General features: G+C 41.1%; 1 protein-coding gene across 1 annotated transcript in view; it reads right to left on the bottom strand.

The window, feature by feature from the left end:
• LOC117366878 (diacylglycerol O-acyltransferase 2-like) overlaps positions 1-19479 on the bottom strand; it is a 97292-nt gene extending 77813 nt beyond the window's left edge. The window contains exons 1-4 of the mRNA XM_033958848.1: positions 19342-19479; positions 13260-13368; positions 10264-10345; positions 3-110 (exon numbers count right to left, since the gene is read on the bottom strand). Of these exons, the coding sequence (XP_033814739.1) occupies positions 3-110; positions 10264-10345; positions 13260-13262 (193 nt within the window). The 5' untranslated portion in view covers positions 13263-13368; positions 19342-19479. The remainder of the gene's footprint in view (positions 1-2; positions 111-10263; positions 10346-13259; positions 13369-19341) is intronic.
• Positions 19480-22480: the final 3001 nt, after the last annotated feature.

Here is a 22480-nt window from a genome sequence, read left to right as displayed (position 1 = left end):
ACCTTTCTCGGGGGTCTTCCAGTCGATTATCCACCATATGCAATACAATACAAGCAGCGGCCACAGACTTGTAAACAGGAGGTAGGTAACCACCAATATACAGCTTGGTCCTTTTTAAAGAAAATAAACCCAATATAAGATTTTAATGTACAGCTGAAGAGAAAATAATAAAGTACTTACAGAAGTGCCTTTCATCTGAAAAGCATCACAAAACATTGTACAATTACACTATTTCACCAATATACATGCACACACATCAAGGAGTAGAAGAATATCCTAGTGCAATGGGATGAGAACCAGGTTCGATTCCCTCAGCAGCTCCTCATGTCCCTGGGCAAGTCACCCAACCCTTTACTGGGTCAGGTCAGTCGCGTAGTAAGGGGGGAAGGGGGACGCTGTCTTCACAGGAGGCGCCGGCACCAGTGCATCTCCTCCTCTCCGCCCCTCTGTGTACCTCTTGAAGTGTTCACCGGCGTGAGCAGCATCTTCCACCTGCTGCTCACACCAGCCTCAGCTCCCTTCTGATGTCACTTCCTGGTCGCAGGACCAGGATGTGACAGCAAAAGGGAGCCGAGTCTAGGGCGTGATGTCATAAGGGAGCCAAGGCCAGCGCTAGCGGCAGGTGAAAGATGCTGCTCACGCTAGTGAACGTTTCAAGAGGTATGTGGGGAGTTCTCAGATGGCAGAGAAAAGTGGAGGGGGGCACAAGTTTCGGCAATGCCAGGCGCCAACTTCCCTCACTATGCTACTGGCTGAAGGTGAGAAGATAATATTCTGGGGCATAGGGTAGGAGGGAAAACAAAGCTGGCAGAGGGGAGAAAATATTCAAGGGCAGGAGAGGATGGAAAGTTGGGAAGAAAGGAGAAAATATTCTGGGGCAGGGGCTAAGCAGAGAGAAGGTGGCAAGACAATAATGTTGCTAGGAAGGGTGAATTTTTTTTTTTTTTTTAGGAGGGCAGTAAAGGAGAGGAAGATGTTGGATCAAGTAGGGGGATTTTTATAGGTTAGAGCAGGGGTGGGCAACTCCGGTCCTCGAGGGCCGAATCCAGTCGAGTTTTCAAGATTTCCCCAATGACTATGCATGAGATCTATTTGCATGCACTGCTTTCAATGCATAGTCATTGGGGAAATCGGAGCGCCAAGGCTGGCGCAAGCAGTGAGTTGAAGGTGTTCCTGCACCGGAGAGGAGCTAGAGATATGGTGACAGGGAATTGAAGGCACATGTGCGGACGTGGCGGGAAAGGAGTGGTTAGAAGCGGTGGGAGGCAGAGAGGAGGAGAGGTGCTGGCCCCCCATCAAGATGGTGCCCGGGGCGGTCATCCCCTCCTGTCCCCCTTGCTACGCCACTGCTCCCATGTACCTTTATGATGGATGAGAAACCCAGAATGCCATGTCCTAGGGAGTGTGTTGAGGAACAAATGGTTAATGATTGGATTGCATTTGGTTTGGGATTGCATTTAGCTTGGTTTCTGTTTTGAAACATTTGATTGTTTCTTGGCTTGGCTTCTGTTTTGAAATATTTGATGTTGTTTCTTGCATTTTGTATTTGGTTTGATTTTGTTTCCTCATCGACTCCTTGGGACACAAAGCAATCTAGTTTTCTGGATATCCATTGTGAATACACGAGAGATTTACATGCATTGCCTTTGTTGATTGTAAATCTCCCATTTGCCTTTGTAATAATGGATGTCCAGAAAGCCAGAATGTCAAGGTATGTCCTGGGGACTGGGTTGAGGAACACTTGGTTCAATTATTGGATTGCATTAGGCTTGGTTTCTGTTTGGAAACATTTGATTGTGCATTTGTATTTGGTTTGATTTGTTTCCTCTCCTACTCCTTGGGACACTGACCAATCCAGTTTGCTGGATATCCACTGTGAACATGAGAGGTTTGCATGCATTGCCTTTTTTTTATATGCAAACCTCCCGTGTGCTTCATGACAGATGTCTAGAAAACTCCAAAGTGAGCTGCATCAAGGGTCATAAATATCTCTGAGGCAGTAATGTACAGGAGTTAGCCTTTTTCAAATGAAGGAAAACTCTTGAATGAGAGGGCACAGGATGAAATAGGTGATAGGCTCAGGAGTAATCTAAGGAAATACTTTTTTACATACAGGGTGGCAGATGCGTGGAATTGTCTCCTAGTAGAGGTGGTGGAGACATAGACTGTGTTGGAATTCAAGAAAGTGTGGGACAGGCACGTGAGATCTCTTAGAGAGCGGATGAGTTAGAGGATGCAGCAGATGGGCAGACTGGATGTGCCATATGGCCTTTATCTGCTGTCATGTTTCTATGTTAAAACCTAGAATGCCTAAGTATATTCTGGGGACTGGGCTGGTTAAATTATTGGATTGCATTTGGTTTAGCTTCTGTTTGGAAACATTTGATTGTGGGTTTATATTTTGTATTTGGTTTGATTTGTTCCCTCGCCTACTCCATGAGAAGGTTGCATGCATTGCCTTTGTTATATGCAAACTTCCCGTGTGTCTTCGTGATGGATGTCCAGAAAACCTGAATGCCGAGGTATGGCCTGGAGTTGGGTTGTGGCCCTCTGCCTCAACCCCCAGTCAGCAAATGATCAGTGCAGCTCACCTCACTGTCTCTTGCTCCTATAATCTCAGCAGACTGGTAGGGGCACAGAGGCTTTAATTTGTAAGTGCCATGGTGACCTGGTGCCTGGGTTGTTGATGCCTGGATTGTATTTTATTTCTAGTTTTTTAATTTTTTTTTAATATACATTGTATAATGATGCTGTATTTGTGTTGAACCTTTTGTTATGAAATAGTGGTTTGTTTTTATATTGTAGTACAGCCTACCTTCTTGCAGTATTCAACTCAGTTTTTCTCTAAATGTTTTCATTCCTTATTTGAGGTCACTTATTCTGTAATGGAAGATACGTTTCGTATGTTCAGTCTGAGTACGGTGTTTGCCAAGCATATATTGTAGCTTGTGTGGTTCTAAAGCACTATAGGTTAGTTTTTCCAATAGGGGGTCTTCTGGTATTTTATGGCCTGTAATAATGCCAATGCTGCCTTTTGCTAGGTAGTCAAGTTGCTGTCTGTTGCAAGTCCATCCTGTTTTGGCAGGGCATGTTGCTGTGTATTTTTCTGGCTTTTTGTTACATAGTGATTTAGTAAATGACAGACCAGCATTGTCCATCAACACTCTGTCGAGAGTTTCCCAAACTGCTACGTACAGGTTATTCTACCCTCCTCCCCTAAATGGACATTTTCCTGTTTTGAAAATTCCATACTATACTGTTTCATATACCCCACAATTATCAGCAAGGAATCATTGTGGCTTACATAAGATTAATAAGGATTCATAACAGTAACATCAAGGATCAGTCAATATAGAGTTCATGTCTTGGACTACACTGAGAATAGATGTGTCTATAGTGATTTCCTGAATTGAAGGTAGGAAGGGATCTGTCACAAGCAGGCTGGAAGGCAGTTCCAACTCTTGGGACCTTGGAACTTGAAGGTGGGCTCAAAGAGTGATTTCTTCCAGATTTGACGTGGAGAAGGAAAAGACAGTTTGCAGCGTGGAGTCATTCTTGAGTTGTAGAAGGAATGCATGGCCTGAATAGTCAATGTTAGCGAAGTTAACTTTTCCCCATATATAGCCTTGTGGACCATACATGCAACTTTAAATTGGATTCTGTTCTTAACTGGTAACCAGTGCAGCTCTGCTAGTAGCAGATTGGCTTTTTCAAACCTGGCCTGACGAAGGATCAGTCTAGCCCAGGGGTAGGCAATTCTAATCCTCGAGAGCCACAGGCAGGTCAGGTTTATCAGGCTATCTACAATGAATATGTATGAGATGGATTTGCATGCATTGCTTCCTTGAGATACAAATCTATCTCATGCATATTTATTGTGGATATCCTGAAAACCTGACCTATCTATGGCTCTCAAGGACCGGAACTGCCTACCCCTTGTTTAGCCACTGTGTTATGGAGCAATTGCAATCTCTTAAGACCTTTCATTGGGATGTTACCATACAGAGAGTTGCAAAATGCCTAACCTCAGATTTCAATGTCATATCAAAAATGCCTCTATTAATCCATCACAGTTCCAATATTCCTAGTTTTCAAAAATGAAACACCACTAAAAAAAGTCAAAAAGGGGGTAGTAAGTCACAGAGTCAAACAGAATGCAATAAAAAAAAGTATCAAGACAGGACAAATTGTTTAAAAATATATGTATTGACTTTGAACCTACATATAAAGAGAAATCCTGGTTAATTCTCTGCCCACCCAGTAATGTAAGTTATTTGATGCTCAATTCATTAATTCCTTCATACATAACAGAAAAATATAAGAGAAAAGGAGAACTAAACATTACAAGTGGAGCACAGGTGGCCAAAGTGAATAAGCTATTAATATTTGCATCTATTTTGTTCCAATAGTTATGGATAAAAGAAAGCCATCTTGTGCTGAATATAGAAAGAGAAAAGCACAACTGGATTGTCTTTAGTAAAACAAAGGTACATTATGAAAAATTTTTTTTAATGAAGTCGCCTGAAGCAGAATTAAGTGCTGACCAACCAACTGCTAATTTGAATATGGAATTACGTTGCCAATCACAACATTCAAGAAGAAACAAATGCTGAATGTGAAATGACTAATCGAGGATGTCACCCGTGAAGAGAAATCGTTTCAAAGCAGTGATACAACTGCAGGATTCTTCTAAGCAAACACATTGGGCTTCTTTGACAAAGGTCTTAATGCATGGAATAGTGCGTGCTAAATTGCCCCACGCGCTAGCCGCTACCGCCTCCTTTTGAACAGGCGGTAGATTTTCAGCTAGCGCACGCTAATCTGGTGCGTGCATTAAAAACGCTAGCACACCTTTGTAAAAGGAGCCCATAGGGGCTGATTCTGTAAACAGCGCCTCCCGCAGCAGGTGCCTGCTGCATGTCAATTACCCAGGGTAGGCAAATCCAAAATAATATTATTAAATGAAAATACAACCATGAAGTTCCAGTGTAATGCGTCCATATAGTGTCATTTGGGCAAATAACCACTCACTGCTCAACACTTAAAAAATAGGGAGAGAAACATCATGTCATTGGGCCTCCGATAACACAAAATTATTTCAGGTCCTGTTCTGAACATTCAGGGGCTCCTTTTACTAAGCTGCGTTAGCATTTTTAGTGCACGCAGCATTTTAGCATGCGCTAAACCCATGCTACGTGGCTAGAAGTAACGCTCAGTGCTGGCGTTAAGGTCTAGCGCGCACGGCAATTTAGCGCGTGCTATTCCGCGCGTTAAAGCCTTAATACGGCTTAGTAATAGGAACTCCAAGTCTTTAATCATTTGAATCTCTACCCCAAGTTCTCAAAAAAGTCCAAATCAAGGCAACATAGTTATAAGATACTGTCAAAATAATCGCAACACCCCCCATAACATCCAAGAAAACTCATTGGGGGCAAGAAATACAGTTGCACAGACCATATGAATGGCGAATTATGGGACTTTAAAAATTCAATTCAGAAAATTAATTTAGACAAGTTTCTGCGTGATGAAATAGATTCATCAAAAGAATCACATGTGACCTTCTTCTGGACCGGCTAAGCCCAAGAAAGTGACTTTTGATACCAATTGTAATAGTTCCAAAGAGGGACAAGATGTGGGGTTGCCAACATCAGGAGGGAATATTGACTCATCCAGTAGGCAGTTTATTTTAGAACCAGTTCAAAGGAATCAGTCCAGAAACAGACATCGATCTCTGGGCTGGTACGGGCAGTTGTTCCTGCAGCAATCACATCCTGTAACCAAGTCACAACAGAGATGGAACATGCAGTAATTAATCTCTCTACAAAGTCATTGACAAATGCACAGCTGTGTGTACTTCAGTGTGGATTATTCTTTGTGTCCACTATGCAAACAGATATGTTCTTTGTGTATCCCACGTAGAATTGTAGGATGCTGCGGGGTAATACATTTTTAAAGAAATAAAATGGTAGATGACGTTTAATGTGAATAAGGGCAAAGTAATGCATGTGGAACAGAGTAACCTGAACTATGACTATGTGATGCAGGGATCCACGTTAGGAGTCATTGCCCAGAAAAAAGGCTCTAGGTGTCGTCGTTGAGGATATGTTGAAACCCTCAGCTCAATGTGTGGCAGCGGCTAAGAAAGCAAATAGAATGTTAAGAATTATCATGAAAGTAATGGAATATAAAGGTGAAAATGTTATAATACCCTTGTATCGCACCATTGTATGGCTGAACTGTATGCAATTTTGGTCACCGTATTTCAAAAAAAAATATAGCGGAATTAGAAAAGGTATAGAGAAGAGCGACAAACGTGATAAAAGAGATGGGACAACTTCCCTATGAGGAAAGGCTAAAGCGGCTAGGGCTCTTCTGCTTGGAGAAGAGACGGCTCAGGTGTGATAGGATAGAGATCTATAAAATACAGAGTGGAGTAGAAAGGGTAGATGTGAATCACTTACATAAGAACTGCCATCACCGGATCAGACCCTGGGTCCATCAAGTTCGGTGACCCGCTCACGCGGAGGCCCAGCCAGGTGCGACCTGGCGAAAACTTAGTCACTGGTATCCCTCTATTTGCCTTTCGAGGAGATGTGCATCTAACTTGCCCTCAAATCCTAGAATGGTGGGTTCTGCAGCAATCTCCACCGGGAGAGTGTTCCAAGTGTCCACCACCCGCTGTGTGAAGCAGAACTTCCTGGCATTTGTCCTGGGCTTATCTCCCCTCAGTTTCAGTCCATGACCTATTGTCCTAGTCACATTTGACATTGTAAATAACTTTTTGTCCTGCTCTATCTTGTCGATTCCTTTTATTATTTTAAAAGTCTCAATCCCCTCGCAGTCTCCTCTTCTCAAGGGAGAACAGTCCCAGTTTTCCAAGCCGTTCTTCGTAGCTCAGGTTCTCCATACCTTTTGCCAGCTTTGTTGCTCGTCTCTGTACCTTCTCGAGCAATTTTATATCCTTCTTTAGATAGGGAGACCAGTGTTGGACACAGTATTCCAAGTGTGGTCTGACCAATGCTCTATAAAGCAGCATTATAACACCCTCCAATCTACTCGTGATTCCCTTCTTTATTATGCCCAACATTCTATTTCCCTTCTTTGCCGCCGTTGCACATTGTGCTGATGGTTTCAGGGTCCTATCTATCAGTACCCCAGGTCCTTTTCTCGCTCACTGTTACTCAGAGTTGCACCTGACATGGTATACTCATGCTCCTTGTTCTTTCTGCCCAAATGCATCACTTTTCACTTTTCCACATTAAATTTCATCTGCCATTTCTCTGCCCATCTCTCCAAATGGCTCAAGTCTCTCTGTAGCAATGAAGCTACTAAGTAGTAGATTTAAAACAAATCTGAGAAAATATTTCTTCACAAAGCATGTAATTAAATTCTGGAATTCATTGCCAGAGAATGTGGTGAAATCAGCTAGCTTAGCGGGGTTTAAAAAAGGTTTGGATAATTTCCTAAAAGAGAAGTCCATAGGCCATTATTGAGAAGGCTTGGGGAAATCCACTGCTTATTCCTAGGATAAACAGCAAAAAAAATCTGTTTTACCACTTGGGATCTAGCTAGATACTTGGGACTTGGGTTGGCCACTGTTGGAATCAGGATAATGGGCTTGATGGACCTTCGGTCTATCCCACTATGGAAATTATTATGTTCTTATGTACTTTTATTTGAAGCATACTGCACACAGAAGGGTATCAGAGCATTAACAAGAAGAACCCACTGCAGCTGTCAGTGAGATTAGAGACTGAGCAGAGGGTGCCAGACATTTCTGAACTCCTATTTGATGGGGCTGGAGCTGAAAAGTCTTTGTTACAAACAATAGTGCCCGGTTCTAATGATTGATCAATTGCTGTCAAGTGGACATGGATTCCTAGATTCACTTTCTCCAGAATGTCTACTGCAGGAAGTTTAATGAATCTGTACCATTCAAAGATACCACTTGCTAAGAACATATTGGCAGCTGGCAGGCACCAATCGTGCATTCTTGGAATGTGACCACTGCGCTTGTTACTTGTTTAAATAAAAGTGGGATCTGTCAGCTCGTCTAGGAGCATCAAAAAAGTTGGAGCAGCTGTCAGAGCAGCAAAAGTTCCCAAACTGAAACTGCTTATTCTTTGCAAGCTTCCATGATTCCTACTGAACAAAAATAGCAATTTTAGCTGCTTTGTTCCAAAGCAAGGATGGGCTAAATAAATATAGAAAACTTGAAGCTGATGGTCAAATGCTTGTAGAAGAACCAGTAAAAATAAACAAAAAGAGAAACCCATAAACATAATTTAATATTGATAAAAATGACATGAGCAAGGCCTGACATGACTCATGGGAGTCAGAGACTATATCTCGGTGCATAAAAAGAGTGAATCTCTGCATATTAAGTCCAAGTATGCACAAAATAGCAATGCTAAAAATGTGCGTCAGTAACAATATTGGGCTATCAGTAGAAAATATTTCTATAAGTTGACAATCCTTGCACACACACACACACATACATAATTTGTTCCGACTCAAGGTTGTAGAATATGGAGATGTAGAAAGGGTTAATACAGTGGTTGACTTTAATTTTTTTGGTGCATTGGGCGGGAATAGAACCGAATCTATTAACACTTTCCACATCTCCATTCTCTACAAAGTGAACTGGCCCATTATGTAAGGGGAAGGAGAATGAGATGTGTGATATTAATTGATCTGTCTGAGATCATTTATGTTCAGTGTTCAAGGAAAAGGTTCTTTCTATCCCTTCTCAAGTAAGCTTGTCATTATGCCCATCATGGGTGAGTAAAACAATGAGGGAGAGTTGTGGCAAAATGTTGCTATGGTAATTAATGCTTCCTTGTTGAGGGAAGTCTGCCTCATAGCTTGAAGCAAGCCAATGTGCATCTTATGCTGAAGAAATCATCACAATCACTGTCCAATCCTTCAAGCCGTATCATCGCTTCCATTTTTAGTAAGGTTATAGACAAGGTGGTACTGGGACAGCTTCAGGCCAATCTCATAGTAGATGTACATCAGTATTGGTTTCAGAGAAGACACAAATTCTAAGTTACCAACCTGCAGGATAAAGTATTACATTACATCAGTGTTCTTCATCGCAAGGCTCCAGGTCAATGGAGGCCCCCAGGTACCTTTGGGGCAGAAAGTGCAGTTGATGGGATTTTTTCTTCATTCGCCCCATGCAAAGTCCCTCTCTTCTGTTGGGTCAGGTTAGTTTCTGTTCTCTTTTCCTTTACCTTTCAATAGATCTAGCTCTAGCTCTGTCCCGGCCAGCTGCTCTGCTTGCTTGCTTGCCTCCCTCCCATCTACGCATGCAATGGTCTCACAAAGCTGGGTTTTCCCAGCAGCACCTCAGCCAGGCTTCTTCTAGCCACTGGGGGAGCCTTCCCTCTGTTACAACTTCCTGTTGCCACGTGGGAGGGATGCATGGAGGGATGGCCTCTGGGGTGGCCGGAAGAAGCCTAGCTGCATCACTGCCGGGAAAACCCAGCTTTGTGAGACTGTCAGATGCATGGATGGGAGGGAGGCCAGTCAGTTGGTAAGGAGAAAGCCAGACTGAGAGCCACTGAAGAGTAGAGGGAGAGGAGGGCGAGAAAAAACACACAAACTGTGCAGAAGAGGGGCAGAGTGAGTGATGTGACATCGTGGTTGGGGGAAGGGAGAAGTAGAGAGAAGGAGGCAGGAAAGGGAGGAGAAAGTCTAGATCAGAAGAGAAGGGTATGCATTTTAGACACAGGGAGGAAGTGCTACAGTGAGAGATGCAGGAGAAAGGGGGTGAAGAGTACAAGAGGAAGGAAATAGAGAAGGGAGAAGCTGGACATGGGGAGGGAAAGAGACAAATGCTGAAAGAGGAAGCATTGGGACAGAGACATGGGATACTGTTGGAAAGGGGAGGAACGGAGACACAGAGGTGTGATATTGGATGGAAGGGAAGAGATGTGAGAGGAAGGAGATATACACATGGCTAGATGGAGGGGAAGAGATTTTTCACATAGATGGAGGGCAGGGAATGTATAAAGAGCTAGAGGAGATGGTGCACATATGTGTGGCATAGCGAGGTGAAATATAACTACGTGTGATGAATATTACAAAGTGCATAATGATGTGAATCATACTAAAAACAGTGTGGTGACCAGAAGTTACATCAAGGAGGGACTCGTCAGCTTGAAAAGGTTGATAAACACATAAAAGAGAATCCGAGATGCAATATTTGATGCTTAATAATCTTCTCCTGCAACAAATTTACAGGGTAGCCTCACTTACCTAACAAAAGAAATGTAAGAATACATTGTAGCACACCAAGCTGCTGGCTGCGCTGGGTTCTCTTCTCCTCCACCTTGGTCCCCTGTGCCAAAAATCACAGGAAAATGCATTAGTAACAATCAGAGCAAAACAAATGATCAAGCTGGTTCACAGCAAAGTGTGTGCGTGTGCAGAGGTTCCCCCCACCCCCCCAAGTTAACATACACCAGTTTTAACAGATTGTGGAAAATTCTGCAACTGTTTCCCATAATATCTTTCAAGCATGAGTGGGTGCAAACTATGTTGGACACATCATTATTTGCAACTGAGAAACACTCAAAATGTTATCTCTAAGTCTGAAGAAGTTGATAATAAAATGGATCATTTGGATAATACAGTGAAAAAATTGGATGCCCGAGTGGCTACTTTACAACTATCTGAACTGTCTGGAATTAAAGATAGAACTTTGGAGAAGTGAGAAAAAAAATCAATCTAGGGCATCTAATTTGAAATTTTTAAATTTTCCACAATGTCAATTGCTTTCAGCAGAGGTACTATTGAGAAAATCTCCTTATCTAATTATGAGACTATTACTATTACTAAATATTATTTGCAGAATTTTTGGAAACTACTCAAGATGATATCTCCACTCGTTCGACCCTTCTGGTTTCTTTTTTGAATGAACAAGATAAAATTACCATTTTGAGAAATTGTTTTGTGGTGGGAGTCTTCGGATTTTCCAAGACATTTCAAGAGTTACCAAGGTTAGAAGGAAGCAATTTTTGCAACTTAAAGCAAGGGCTTTAGCTCTTGGAGCAACCTTATTTTAAAATTACCATCAAAATGTTAAGTAATGTTTCCTGATAAGGGATATGTCTTCTTTGAGCCAGCCCAATTGGAAAGGCTGCTATTGGATAAGGAAGTTATATGATATCAACTAATAGGGATTATACTCATATATTGAGACGCCTTCGTAGTTACCAGGAAGACCGACTACATGTGTCTTGTTTTCTTTATAATATTTTTCTTTCTTTTGATAAAACAAACTGTAGATATATATTTTTTTCATTCATTGCATAATTAAAGGGTCTTTTGACTAGGCTTAATTATAAAATAGGTTTAGTGCACCCTTATGTGGGCCTTTCCCACGTGATAAGCCCATTTCTAATACAGCTGTCAAAGGGGCTTTTTGCTACAATTTGTTTTATTTTTGGCCCTGCGCTTGTTAGCATAGGCATATGGCCATTTAAAAAATGTTACCACTGGAGCACTTAGGGCAGGGGTGTCCAATGTCGGTCCTCGAGGGCCGCAGTCCAGTCGGATTTTCAGGATTTCCCCAATGAATATACATGAGGTCTATTTGCATGCACTGCTTTCATTGTATGCTAATAGATCTCATGCATATTCATTAGGGAAATCCTGAAAACCCGACTGGATTGCGGCCCTTGAGGACCGACATTGGACACCCCTGACTTAGGGCCAGATTCTGTAAATGGCTCCTAGAAAAAAGGTGCTGGCCACGTCAGTCGCAATTAGGCACCATTTACAGAATTGTGCCTAACGCAATCCTGTAAGGCAGTCCTTGATTTCATCAAGGAATTTTATCTCCCTAGCATGTCCTGATGTTACATTCACCCAGTCAATATCAGGGTAGTTGAAATCTCCCATTATTAATATCTGTTACCCAGTTTGTTAGTCGCCCTAATTTCTGATAACATTTCGGCATCGGTAATGTAGGCCAGGGTTTTACTGGCATACATTGCAGGCGCCTAAGTTGTGTTTTTTTGTGGGGTTTTTTAAAAAAAGAGAATAACACCTGGTGGCACCTATGACTGTCGCCACCCCAAACACACTCACTTAGGTTTTAGGTACTGCTAGGCGACATGCAATAGGCCTTTTATAGAATCAGGTAGGCGCCAACTGGCCAATTACATTTTTTAAAAATTAGCTTGTTAAAGCTCATAATTGAATCTATTAAGGTGGTTTGGGTAATTCAATTAGGTGCCTAATTTCATGCGCCTCTTATAGAATCTGGCCCTTACTGCCTCCTATTTAGGAGATGCTAAGGGATTCCACATTATGGACACTGAAACCAATTAGCACTATGTTTGATCTCCACCCCTGATACACCCCCTCCATAAAAAAAATAAGAAAAAAATATATAATGCACACTTATCAGGTGGATGAGAAAACTAACATGAACACTTTAGCTTATCAATTGTTAGGGACTTATTAGCGCCTAACACAGCTTAGTTAAGAGCTCCTAAGTTGTGGAATTCATTGCCAGAAGATATGGTAAAAACAATTAGCATAACTGAGTTTACAAAAAGGTTCGGACAAATTCCTGGATGGAAGTCCATATCTCATTATTAACAATGGGGAAAGCCACTGCTTAACCTAGGAGGTAAGCATCATGGAACCTATCTACTTCTGGGAATTTGCAAGGAATTTGCAGTCTGCACTGACCCCTGCTGGATACAGGGCTGGTCTGACACAATACATTTAAAGCAGCCAACAAAAATGGAAGCAGTTTCATAAAGTCAGTGCTGCCTGCAGGTTAAAGGTCCTCTTAGCTCCATGGGTGGCCAAATTAATATCCTGAAAATACAGGATTGAGGCATGAGTTTTTGATGGCAAAAGTCATGAAAAGCTCATGCCACAATAAATTGGTGCCACCAGCCTCAAATTTTTCCATCTTCATGCTATAAGCAGAAATCAGGACAAAATCAGCTTTTCTAGATAGATCAAGATGAGGTGGGCTGCTCTATAACAGGGCAGTTTTTCCCCAGTTCTTAACTCTGTCTTTTGATCACAGCTCTTTAGCCAGATGCATATTCAGGGTAACCACAATGAATATACATGAAAAAAAAATGCATATACTATTTCCTTGTATGCTAATTTATCTCATAGATTTCAGGATATCCAAAATGAATATACAACTACCCGTGGGGGCCTCCAAGACAAATTTGGCAAGTCCTATCCTTGACAATACTTGTACAGTAGCAGAAAACACTTACCATTTAAAAGGGTAATCTCTCATAACAATGAGTGCTTGTCTGATCACCAAACTGTAGTGGCCAATTCCATTTATTGATAAAGACGAATGCCACCCAGTCAATCAAATGCCTGTTCATGGAATAAATTAGTGTAGTTATTGTATTAGTTCATTTGAATGCAGAACAATAAATGTCAATACATGTAATAAAAAAAGACATGGTGATAATCCTTTCATTGGCCAAAGTTAATACATATTTTTAATCTTCTTTGGGGAGCTGAAACCTCCTTCTCACCTATATTTTCCCAAAGGTTGATAAATGACAGTTACTTGGAATAGTAATGGCTTGAATAGTGAATGGAGTGGACTTCAAAGGAAGAAAAGGAGTGGGACTGAGAAAGAAAAAAAAGAGATTGAAGTCTACAAAAAGAGACTAGTAGCAGCCCAACCGAGAAGGTTTAATTAACAGGAGAAGGTATCACATGACAATGCTGAAGCCATCTCCTCAAGCTGCCACTATCTTGATACACTCAAAACACAGTCTCTGATTGGTGCAGTCTCCTGTCAATTAAACCTCCTTGGTTTCTAATACACTGTTTTGGGTGAATCAATATGGCGACAAATGCTGCCTACTGGCTTCACATCCGGTAATGGGCCAGGCCTCTGTCGCCATCTCCTGTTAATTAAACCTCTTTAAGCCCACCTTAAGCCCATTACCACCATTGTGGCCAACAAGGTAAGGCGAATGAATAAAAATGTAATTTCCATAACCAAGAGCAGTAACAAACAGTTCTCAGGGAAAGCCAAGTTTCAGTTAAAAGTAATAAGTTGTAGAGATAAAGAGATTCTGAATGTAGGTGAACATGTTGGAAATACAGCCAATATTCCACAGAGAACATGAGAAAAGAGGAAGAAGAAAAGGGATAGAAGTAACCCAGTAAGACTATTCTTATGTTATGAGTTAGAGTTTAATATACATAGAAGGTGTAAGAATTGACTTGGAGGGTCAGGATTGGGACCGATATCCCCAGCCGAAAGGAAGAGAATATTGATCAGACAAGGCAAGATGTGACAGAAGAGATGAGAATGAGATAAAGAGAAAATGGAGATGGTTGAAATGAGAGGAAGAAACTGTTTAAAGTGAAGAGAAGTGGACAGGGTAGAAGAAGAAATGGCTGGCGAAAAGATGAACATAAAGAAGGGGTAGTATGCTTGCTCTGGATGCTTATAGTGATTTGAAATAAGGAAAAAGACTGGAAAGACTTAGGGCTCCTTTTACTAAGCCGTGTTAGGGCTTTAACGCACGGAATAGCGTGTACCACATTGCCATGCGCGCTAGATCTTAACGCCATGGCATTGGTTGTAGAAGCGTAGCGTGCGGTGTAGCGCATGGTAATTTCCTGCGTGCACTAAAAACGCTAGCGCACCTTAGTAAAAGGAGCCCTTAGTACCAGAAAGTGTAGCAGAGCCATAAGAAACAAGAGAGAGACGATGACATAGTGTATGAACCAATGACATAGTGTATGAAAAGAAGCACACACCTGGTAATTGGCTGAAAAGAGGTACATCAGCAGGAGAAGCAAATCATGGTGGATTTAGAAATTGGCACAGAGAAAAGCGTCGATAAATCCAAAATTATGATTTTCCTATCAAAGATGGACTCACCCTTCAAACTCCTCTTAAGTTCAAAACTCAGTCTATCAAAGTAGTATCTTCATTAAAATGACTAGGAATCACGTTTGATAGTAAACTATCATACCATCTACAGATCAGCACAGTAGTCCAACTGTTGTTTCTATCGATTGCGAATGATAAGATCTCTGTCTAAACTATTAGAACCTGCTTCTCTGAATATATCGATTCACTCGCTTGTGATCTCATGCATTGATTATTGTAACGCCCTCTTTAAAGGCACAACAAAAAAAGAAATAAGAAGACTCCAACCGGTACAAATACTGCAGTAAAAATTTTATTTAATGCAAAAAAATATGATCATGTCACCCCATTTTTATATAAAGCTCACTGGTTGCCTACACAACACAGAATTACTTATAAAATTATTTTATTAACTTTTAAAACCAGAGAAAATAATCAGCCCGAATTCATTAATAACCTACTCATCCCTTACAACATTACAAGGTCATTACGATCTACAGCTCAAAACCTTCTTGTTACCCCATCATTGAAACATATAAATACATTAAGGATCTCAATCTTTTCTGTTATCGCCCCTTCTCTTTGGAACAGTATTCCAAACTACTTACGTGAAAAACTTACACTTACAGACTTTAAGTCAAAACTAAAGACATTTCTTTCTTGACACGTTTGACTCCTAATTGTCCTTTTAAGGACTACCTAGCATTTAGAAGGAATCTTAATACCTGTTCCCCTTCCTATTTTCTTCTCCTTTTACATGTTCTCTTTTTTTTTTTTTACATATTGTAGTTCCAGCCCTCCTTTCCCGCTTGTCTCTGTTCGCTAATTTTTTTTGTTAGTTTATGAGTCCTCAAAAGCCAGTATTCGTCCTAGTGTTGTTGTGTATTTTTTTTTTTAACTGTATTTTAGTCAGTAGTTGGTTTTAACATTTTTGTAAACCGCCTAGTTTTGATTAGGCGGTATAAGAAATTTTAAATAAACTTGAAACTTGTTCCCCATGTTTCATGAATAGTTTGAAGGAGCATGGGCGTCGCACAAGATGCAAGTCACAACATAAATGCCAGCTCTGGGGGGGTGTTGTGGGTGCTTGAGCACCCACAATATCAGGGGTATCAAAATCATAGGGGGTGCGAAACTTAACAAAAGTGAATGTTTCCTTTTCAGAGGAAGGGAGCTTGATCCACATTGTACAGGGATCTCAAAGTCCCTCCTTGAAGGCCGCAATCCAGTCGGGTTATCAGGATTTCCCCAATGAATATGCATGAGATCTATATGCATGCACTGCTTTCAATGCATATTCATTGGGGAAATCCTGAAAACCCGACTGGATTGTGGCCCTCAAGGAGGGACTTTGAGATCCCTGTACAATGTGGATCAAGCTCCCTTCCTCTGAAAAGGAAACATTCACTTTTGTTAAGTTTCGCACCCCCTATGATTTTGAAAAGGTGGCTCCTAGTGGTGTCAGGAATGACCAATGAGCAGATGCAGTACAACTTTCCAAGTGCTTCATGAGAAGCTGTTAATTTAAGAGCATGGGCATCAACAGCTAAAGTCCAAGTAGGTCATAATGGATGCAGGAGTCACCATGGAGGAAATTAAGAGGAGTATGCAGATAGGCTGCAACCATGACCTTCCATTTCTTCTTGTTCACAGGGCACCACAAATAGTCTATACAAGAGTAAGTTTTAATTAGAGAATGACACGGGGGCAAATTTGTTCCTGCAGGAGCTCAACTTCCCTGTCTCATCCCTGTGAGTTTTGTCACTGACACTGTCCCTGCCCTATTCCTATAAGCTCTGCCTTAACTGCACAAGGCTCGAACACTTATGATTTTAAAGTATTTGAGGCTTGTGCAGATGAGGACAGAGCTTAGGCATTGGTGGAATGAGGCATTATGACATCACAATCTGAGCTCTAAAATGTTGCTACTTATGATTTTAAAGTGTTTGAGACTTATGCAGATGAGGACAGAGCTTAGGCATTGGTGGAATGAGGCATTATGACATCACAATCTGAGCTCTAAAATGTTGCTACTTATGATTTTAAAGTGTTTGATGAGGATAGAGCTTGCAGGAAAAATGGAGAGTGTGGCACAGTGGTTAAAACAAGCCAAAACTGCAGATATGTACAATGACGTAGGCAAAATTTATTGTGACAACCAAACTATATATTAAAACCTTTTTACCAAATAGGGGACCCAACACTCTAGCGATTTTTACTATTCACAGTGACTCTCGGCGTTACATAACATCAGTTTGGCTTTATTATATACATTTGTTGTGACATATGTTTTTTCCTTTTTCCACCATGGACCCCTGATGAAGGTATCCGAAACACGGACCGTGTTGGGTCCCCTATTTGGTAAAAAGGTTTTAATATATAGTTTGGTTATCACAATAAATTTTGCCTACATCATTGTACATATCTGCAGTTTTGGCTTGTTTTTTCCTGGTTGGTTTTTTCACTGCAGACAAGGTTGGACTCCCCTCTTTTTGTTTCTGTTACAGTGGTTAAAACTACAGCCTCAGTACCTTGAGGTTGTAGGTTCAAACCCATGCTGCTCCTTATGACCCTGGGCAAGTCACTTAATCCCCCCATTGCCCAAGGTACATTAGATTGTGAGCCCACTGGTACAGACAGGGAAAAATGCTTAACTATCTGAATAAATTCATGTAAATCATTCTGAGCTCCCCTGGGAGAATGGTGTAGAAAAATTAAATTAAAAAAAAGAGCTTGCAGGGATAGGACAGGAAAATGAGTTCCTGCGGGGATGGTAAAAATTTGTCCCTGTGTCATTCTCTAGCTTTAATTGCAAGTTGTTACAAGTCTCCATAACCAGTGGCTATATTCTAAGATGCACAAAATGGCACAGCTTTCTACAGGGAAAAAGAGTATAATCATCACATAAAGCTACAGAAGTCTGAGCTCAAATATAGCTTGTCTGCATAGGTTTACTGTAAGAGAATTTTTAGATCAGCACCATTTCTCGGCTAACGCAGAGGCACAAGGGATATGTTGGTGAATTCTTAAAACATATGGGCCATGTGCAAGGCTTCTTTCGCATAAATATACCATGCCATACAGAAAGCATAAATAAGTACTAAGGAAAATAGAACAGAGAAAAAGAAGAGCCCAGCTGTAGGTGTCATCATTCCCACCATCCACGTGACACTATAATTCACAATATTTTCCAATACAAATATAGTAAAATTACTTGTTTGCCATTTTGTTTTCCTATACCAGGGGTGGGCAATTCCGGTCCTCGAGAGCCGGAGCCAGGTCAGGTTTTCAGGATATCCACAATGAATATGTATGAGATGGATTTGCATGCACTGCCTCCTTGAGATGCAAATCTATCTCATGTATATTTATTGTGGATATCCTGAAAACCTGACCTTGCTCCGGCTCTAAAGGACCAGAATTGCCTACCCCTGTCCTATACCATAACTACAATGTGTTTTATCTGCACAGAGTTTTAAGAATATACAGGTGGAAGCTGACTCTATAGCCCAAAGTGCATTTAACCACCATAGCCATAGAGTTGTGTGGAAAGAAAATGGCAACTTGTACAAACATATCATCCATTTCCACTGAAAGTTGTCAGAGCTATAATGGCTCGCTGTAGCAAGGACTGTATAAGTGGTATGGCCCCACAGGGTCACTCTCAGATTACCCTCTCCTCTCACTGGTGGTAGCAGAGCAGGCTGGGCAGGGTCACATAAAGTACAGTCCTCCAAAAAGCCAACACGGTAGTGTCCTCAGTGCATCTAAAACCATGTTTTTATATATTTCCAGTTTCTCCATTTCTACTGCATAGATACCGCAGCATATGTATATTCCTTTTGTCAGAGTCATTATTTCACAGAAAAGGTAGTGAAATGAGCTTGCTGGAGGCTCAAGGCTTCTATTTTAGTAAGATGCTGAAGTGACAAGCAATCTCGCCACAGATCTCGCTACTTCCTCTCCCCCCCCCCTTTGCAAGAACTGTTTAATCAAAATGGCATTTGAAACATCAGCCTCCAGCAGGAACTATATGCTTGATCTCCTCAAAATATCTTGGCATGACCCGCTCGACAATTTCGCTTTCAGAAAGGGTTAATGTAAATATATATTCATTGTATTGTAATTCTGCCCCTCATTCCTTATTTGATCATCAGAACTGCAGCTGCCGGTTTTCTCTGCCTACATTTCCTGCTTGCCAGCATCACACAGACACAGAAGTCATCAGAGGAATAAATGAGCATGTTGTGCTTTTACGGCCTAGGCAGGGGTTTCAGTCATTTGAGCCATCATTTAAACACAACAAAATATCCATCTCTAGATGTTAACAATTCTCACCCACTGTGTGTAAACCTCAACCTCCTCCCTCCACCCCCACCCCCCATCCTGCTCACATTCCTTTACTCGGACATGCACCCTGCAGTTAGCTTCTCCTCTAAAGCACTGACCTGCCCTTCTCATCCAAGGGAAGAAAATGGATGATGCTGGAGAAACATGATTCCTGGGATACAGAAATAGATAGATAGATATTTGCTTAATTCTAGCATCCGAAAGTCTTAAGGCTTCAGACACAATGCAGAGAGAAGAAAGGTACCACCAGGGTACTGTGCAGGATAACAGCATCTGTAAACCACTTTCTGATTGGTCAGCCTCCTAAACAGCTCCCTCAATCACCAAATGTAGCCTTCTGATTGGTCAATATTTTCTTTTCAGGTCAGCTGCTTTCTCCTAAACTGACAGTGAACTGAACAGAAATTACTTTGGGTTGCCCTGCAATATTTAAATTTCCAAGTCAGAGGTACCTCCAGGCATTCTGCTACGTAAGACAGAGATGAAATGGTGTCCTTTCCCAGAGCATCATGGGGAGTTTCTATTTCTTATAGCTCCAGTCAGGGAGGAGGGATATAGCACCCCTCAAGCCTTCAGTCAAGTGCACAATAGGGACGTGGTAGTTGCAGGAGGGGGGGAAGAGGGGAGATGAACTGAAAAGTGTGGAAGTGTACTGAAGGGTCTTGCCTTGAGATCTGGCTCTCGGCAACATAATACTTATGCTGCTGCAACTGTAGTGATTGAAGAGGGATATTGGGAGGCAGTTCTAAGTATATCTGCGTTACTCGCTTTTTTTCAGTGCAACACTTTTGATAGATGTTTGGGTGATAGCATCTGTGCTCCCCCTCATCCTAGATCCCTTCACATTCAGGGCGGAGGAGCCCCCACCTCAGAGCTCAGATAAGCTGTGGCCATGTGGTAGTTGGCTCCCCCTTCTGGCTATGTTGAACAGCTATTTGCACTTTTTTAAAGCTGGGCAGGGGCAACTTTTTTCAAATTCTGCTTCAGTCCCTACTGCTGTTCCCCCAAATTTGCCCAAATAGAGACTTCTGCTTTATATTGCATTATAGAACTGTCAATGCTCCCTAGTGTTTGATTAGTTATAGCTTTTAATTGCTGCTGCATGAACATCTTGGGCACTCTTAAAATTTGTAGCTAAGCTACAGAACAGATGCAGATATAGCAAAGATATAAACATAATATAGGGAGACACAGGACACAAATTTTTTTCTAAAATTGCACCCAGTGGATGATTTTGTTGCTAGAAAGCCCTGGAGAACAACTCACAGGTTAACAGGAGAAGCCCTGGGCCAGCTAGGGGAGATTTTTATGCCTACAAGTTAAAGTTACCTTCAAACATCTTTCACTAAGATATAGCTTTTTCCTCCCTTGCAGCATTATGTTACTGGTGCATTCTGTCTGACAATAACCAAAACAAGAATTTCAAAACCACATTATTTTATTTTTAAAAAATGCTGCCCATTCAATCCTAATCTATAAATCGTTTCCGATTCCTAATCACCACCTTCACATCCCAAAAAGTTATTTCTTGATCATTGTATTTCATGTCAAATTTCAAGGCCTCTTTTAACAAAGCCGCACTAAGCGGCTGCACTGCGCCAACGGCCCCGAAGCCCATAGAGATTTAAAGGGCTTCGGGGCAGTCGCCGCACGGTTTTGTAAAAGAGGCCGTTAATGTTCAGGTAACACCTATTCATATGCACTTATACCAGAAATTTATTGCGAGAGGCTACCTGAGAAAGATAGTGAAACAAGTGGCTAGACATACTTTTTTTTTTTTTTTTTTAAATCCTTGGGAGGCTTTAATACAAAAGTGAATTAACAGTTACCTTTTGTCCTAAATACTTTAAAATCTGATCAATTGTGCAAGATTGTTATGCATCTCTCTCTTCTGAAGGTCATCCGATATTTGACAGTGTGAGTGTTTTCGTGTCAGAGGAATGCTAATTTCTGTGATCAACTGAGCAAAGCTGACATTTGGACTAAGATTGACACTAGTGAATAGAGAACATAAATGTGAGAATTATATAGTTTATTCCATTATGATGGGGGGGGGGGTTCTTCCTTTTATTCAAGCAGAACTGGGAAAAGGAATGAATTGGGAGATGAAATTATATGCGAGTCTAAAGGAGTGGTGTATTTGATTAAATGGCCGCCACTTATATTACATAGGACTAACAAGTTGGAAGCACCTTAGGTGGCACATTGAGTACGGAAAATCTTCAATGCATTGTGTTGGAGCAGATGCAATCCTCCAAACAGAGCAATTTGAAGAAAATTTTGAAACAACGGGAGGAAAAATGGATATTTTTGTTGCAGACTGTGGAACCTAATGGTTTTTACATTAGGATTGAATGGTCAGCATTTTTTTTTTTTAAATAAAATATTTTGAAATTCTTGTTTTGATTAATGTCAGCCATGTATCCTGTGCTCCAATTGGTAGAGCATTATTGCTGCTTATTGGTCAAAGGAACAGGAAGAGACTTATGGGAAATTTTTTAAAATATTGGTGCCTTTTCCTTTCATGCCACTTTTTCCCTTGCTGGACCGGTGAACAGGAGCTTACCCCTGATGGGATTCTTTGTCAGGGTTTTGTTTGAAGTTTTATCGCTTTTGGATATCTATACATTTGAGGTGAAAGTTTGCTAAATAATTGTGACCAGCAATGAAGCCATATCAGAAGTACTGGAGGAAGACTTATACAGTAATTGAGGTAAGTGATATTTTCATTTTAAGGTTCCTTTTTGCTAAGAGTGATCTTTCTCTGCATCTGGATATTGCAATTGTTCAAGTGGAGTATTTAAAAGAAAATAGATTCACAATGACATTTTGGGTCCCTGCTTCGTGTACCCATGTCCGAGGTCTTTGTCCACTTGTGTTGTCATGCTATCCCAGACCTGGAGTGGCTCTGCTTTTTTGAATTTGAGGGTTGAGTTTTGACTTTGATTTGAAAGCCTTCAACAACGAGGCTGATCTGGTGCTAGGTTATTTCTTTGTTAATTAGATGTGAACTCTTTGTTATGAATTTATGTGAGTTTATGTCATCTATGCTCATTAGAGTTCCTTTTGTATTTTTACTAGTATTCTATACTGCTTTGTTCTTCCTGTAACTAAAGCGGTACAACAAATCCTTAATAAATAATAAAATGAGGAAGACAGCAACTTGAGCTCCACAGTTGAAAGTCCAGAAAGATATTAAAGTTGGCTTGGCAGCACAGAGCGAGGTGAAGTAGGGAT

This window comes from Geotrypetes seraphini, chromosome 9 (assembly GCF_902459505.1).
Source record: "Geotrypetes seraphini chromosome 9, aGeoSer1.1, whole genome shotgun sequence".
In the NCBI taxonomy this organism is placed as follows: Eukaryota; Metazoa; Chordata; class Amphibia; order Gymnophiona; family Dermophiidae; genus Geotrypetes; species Geotrypetes seraphini.
The sequence above is the reverse complement of the archived record's forward strand: the minus strand, read 5'-3'. Positions and strand labels throughout refer to the sequence as shown.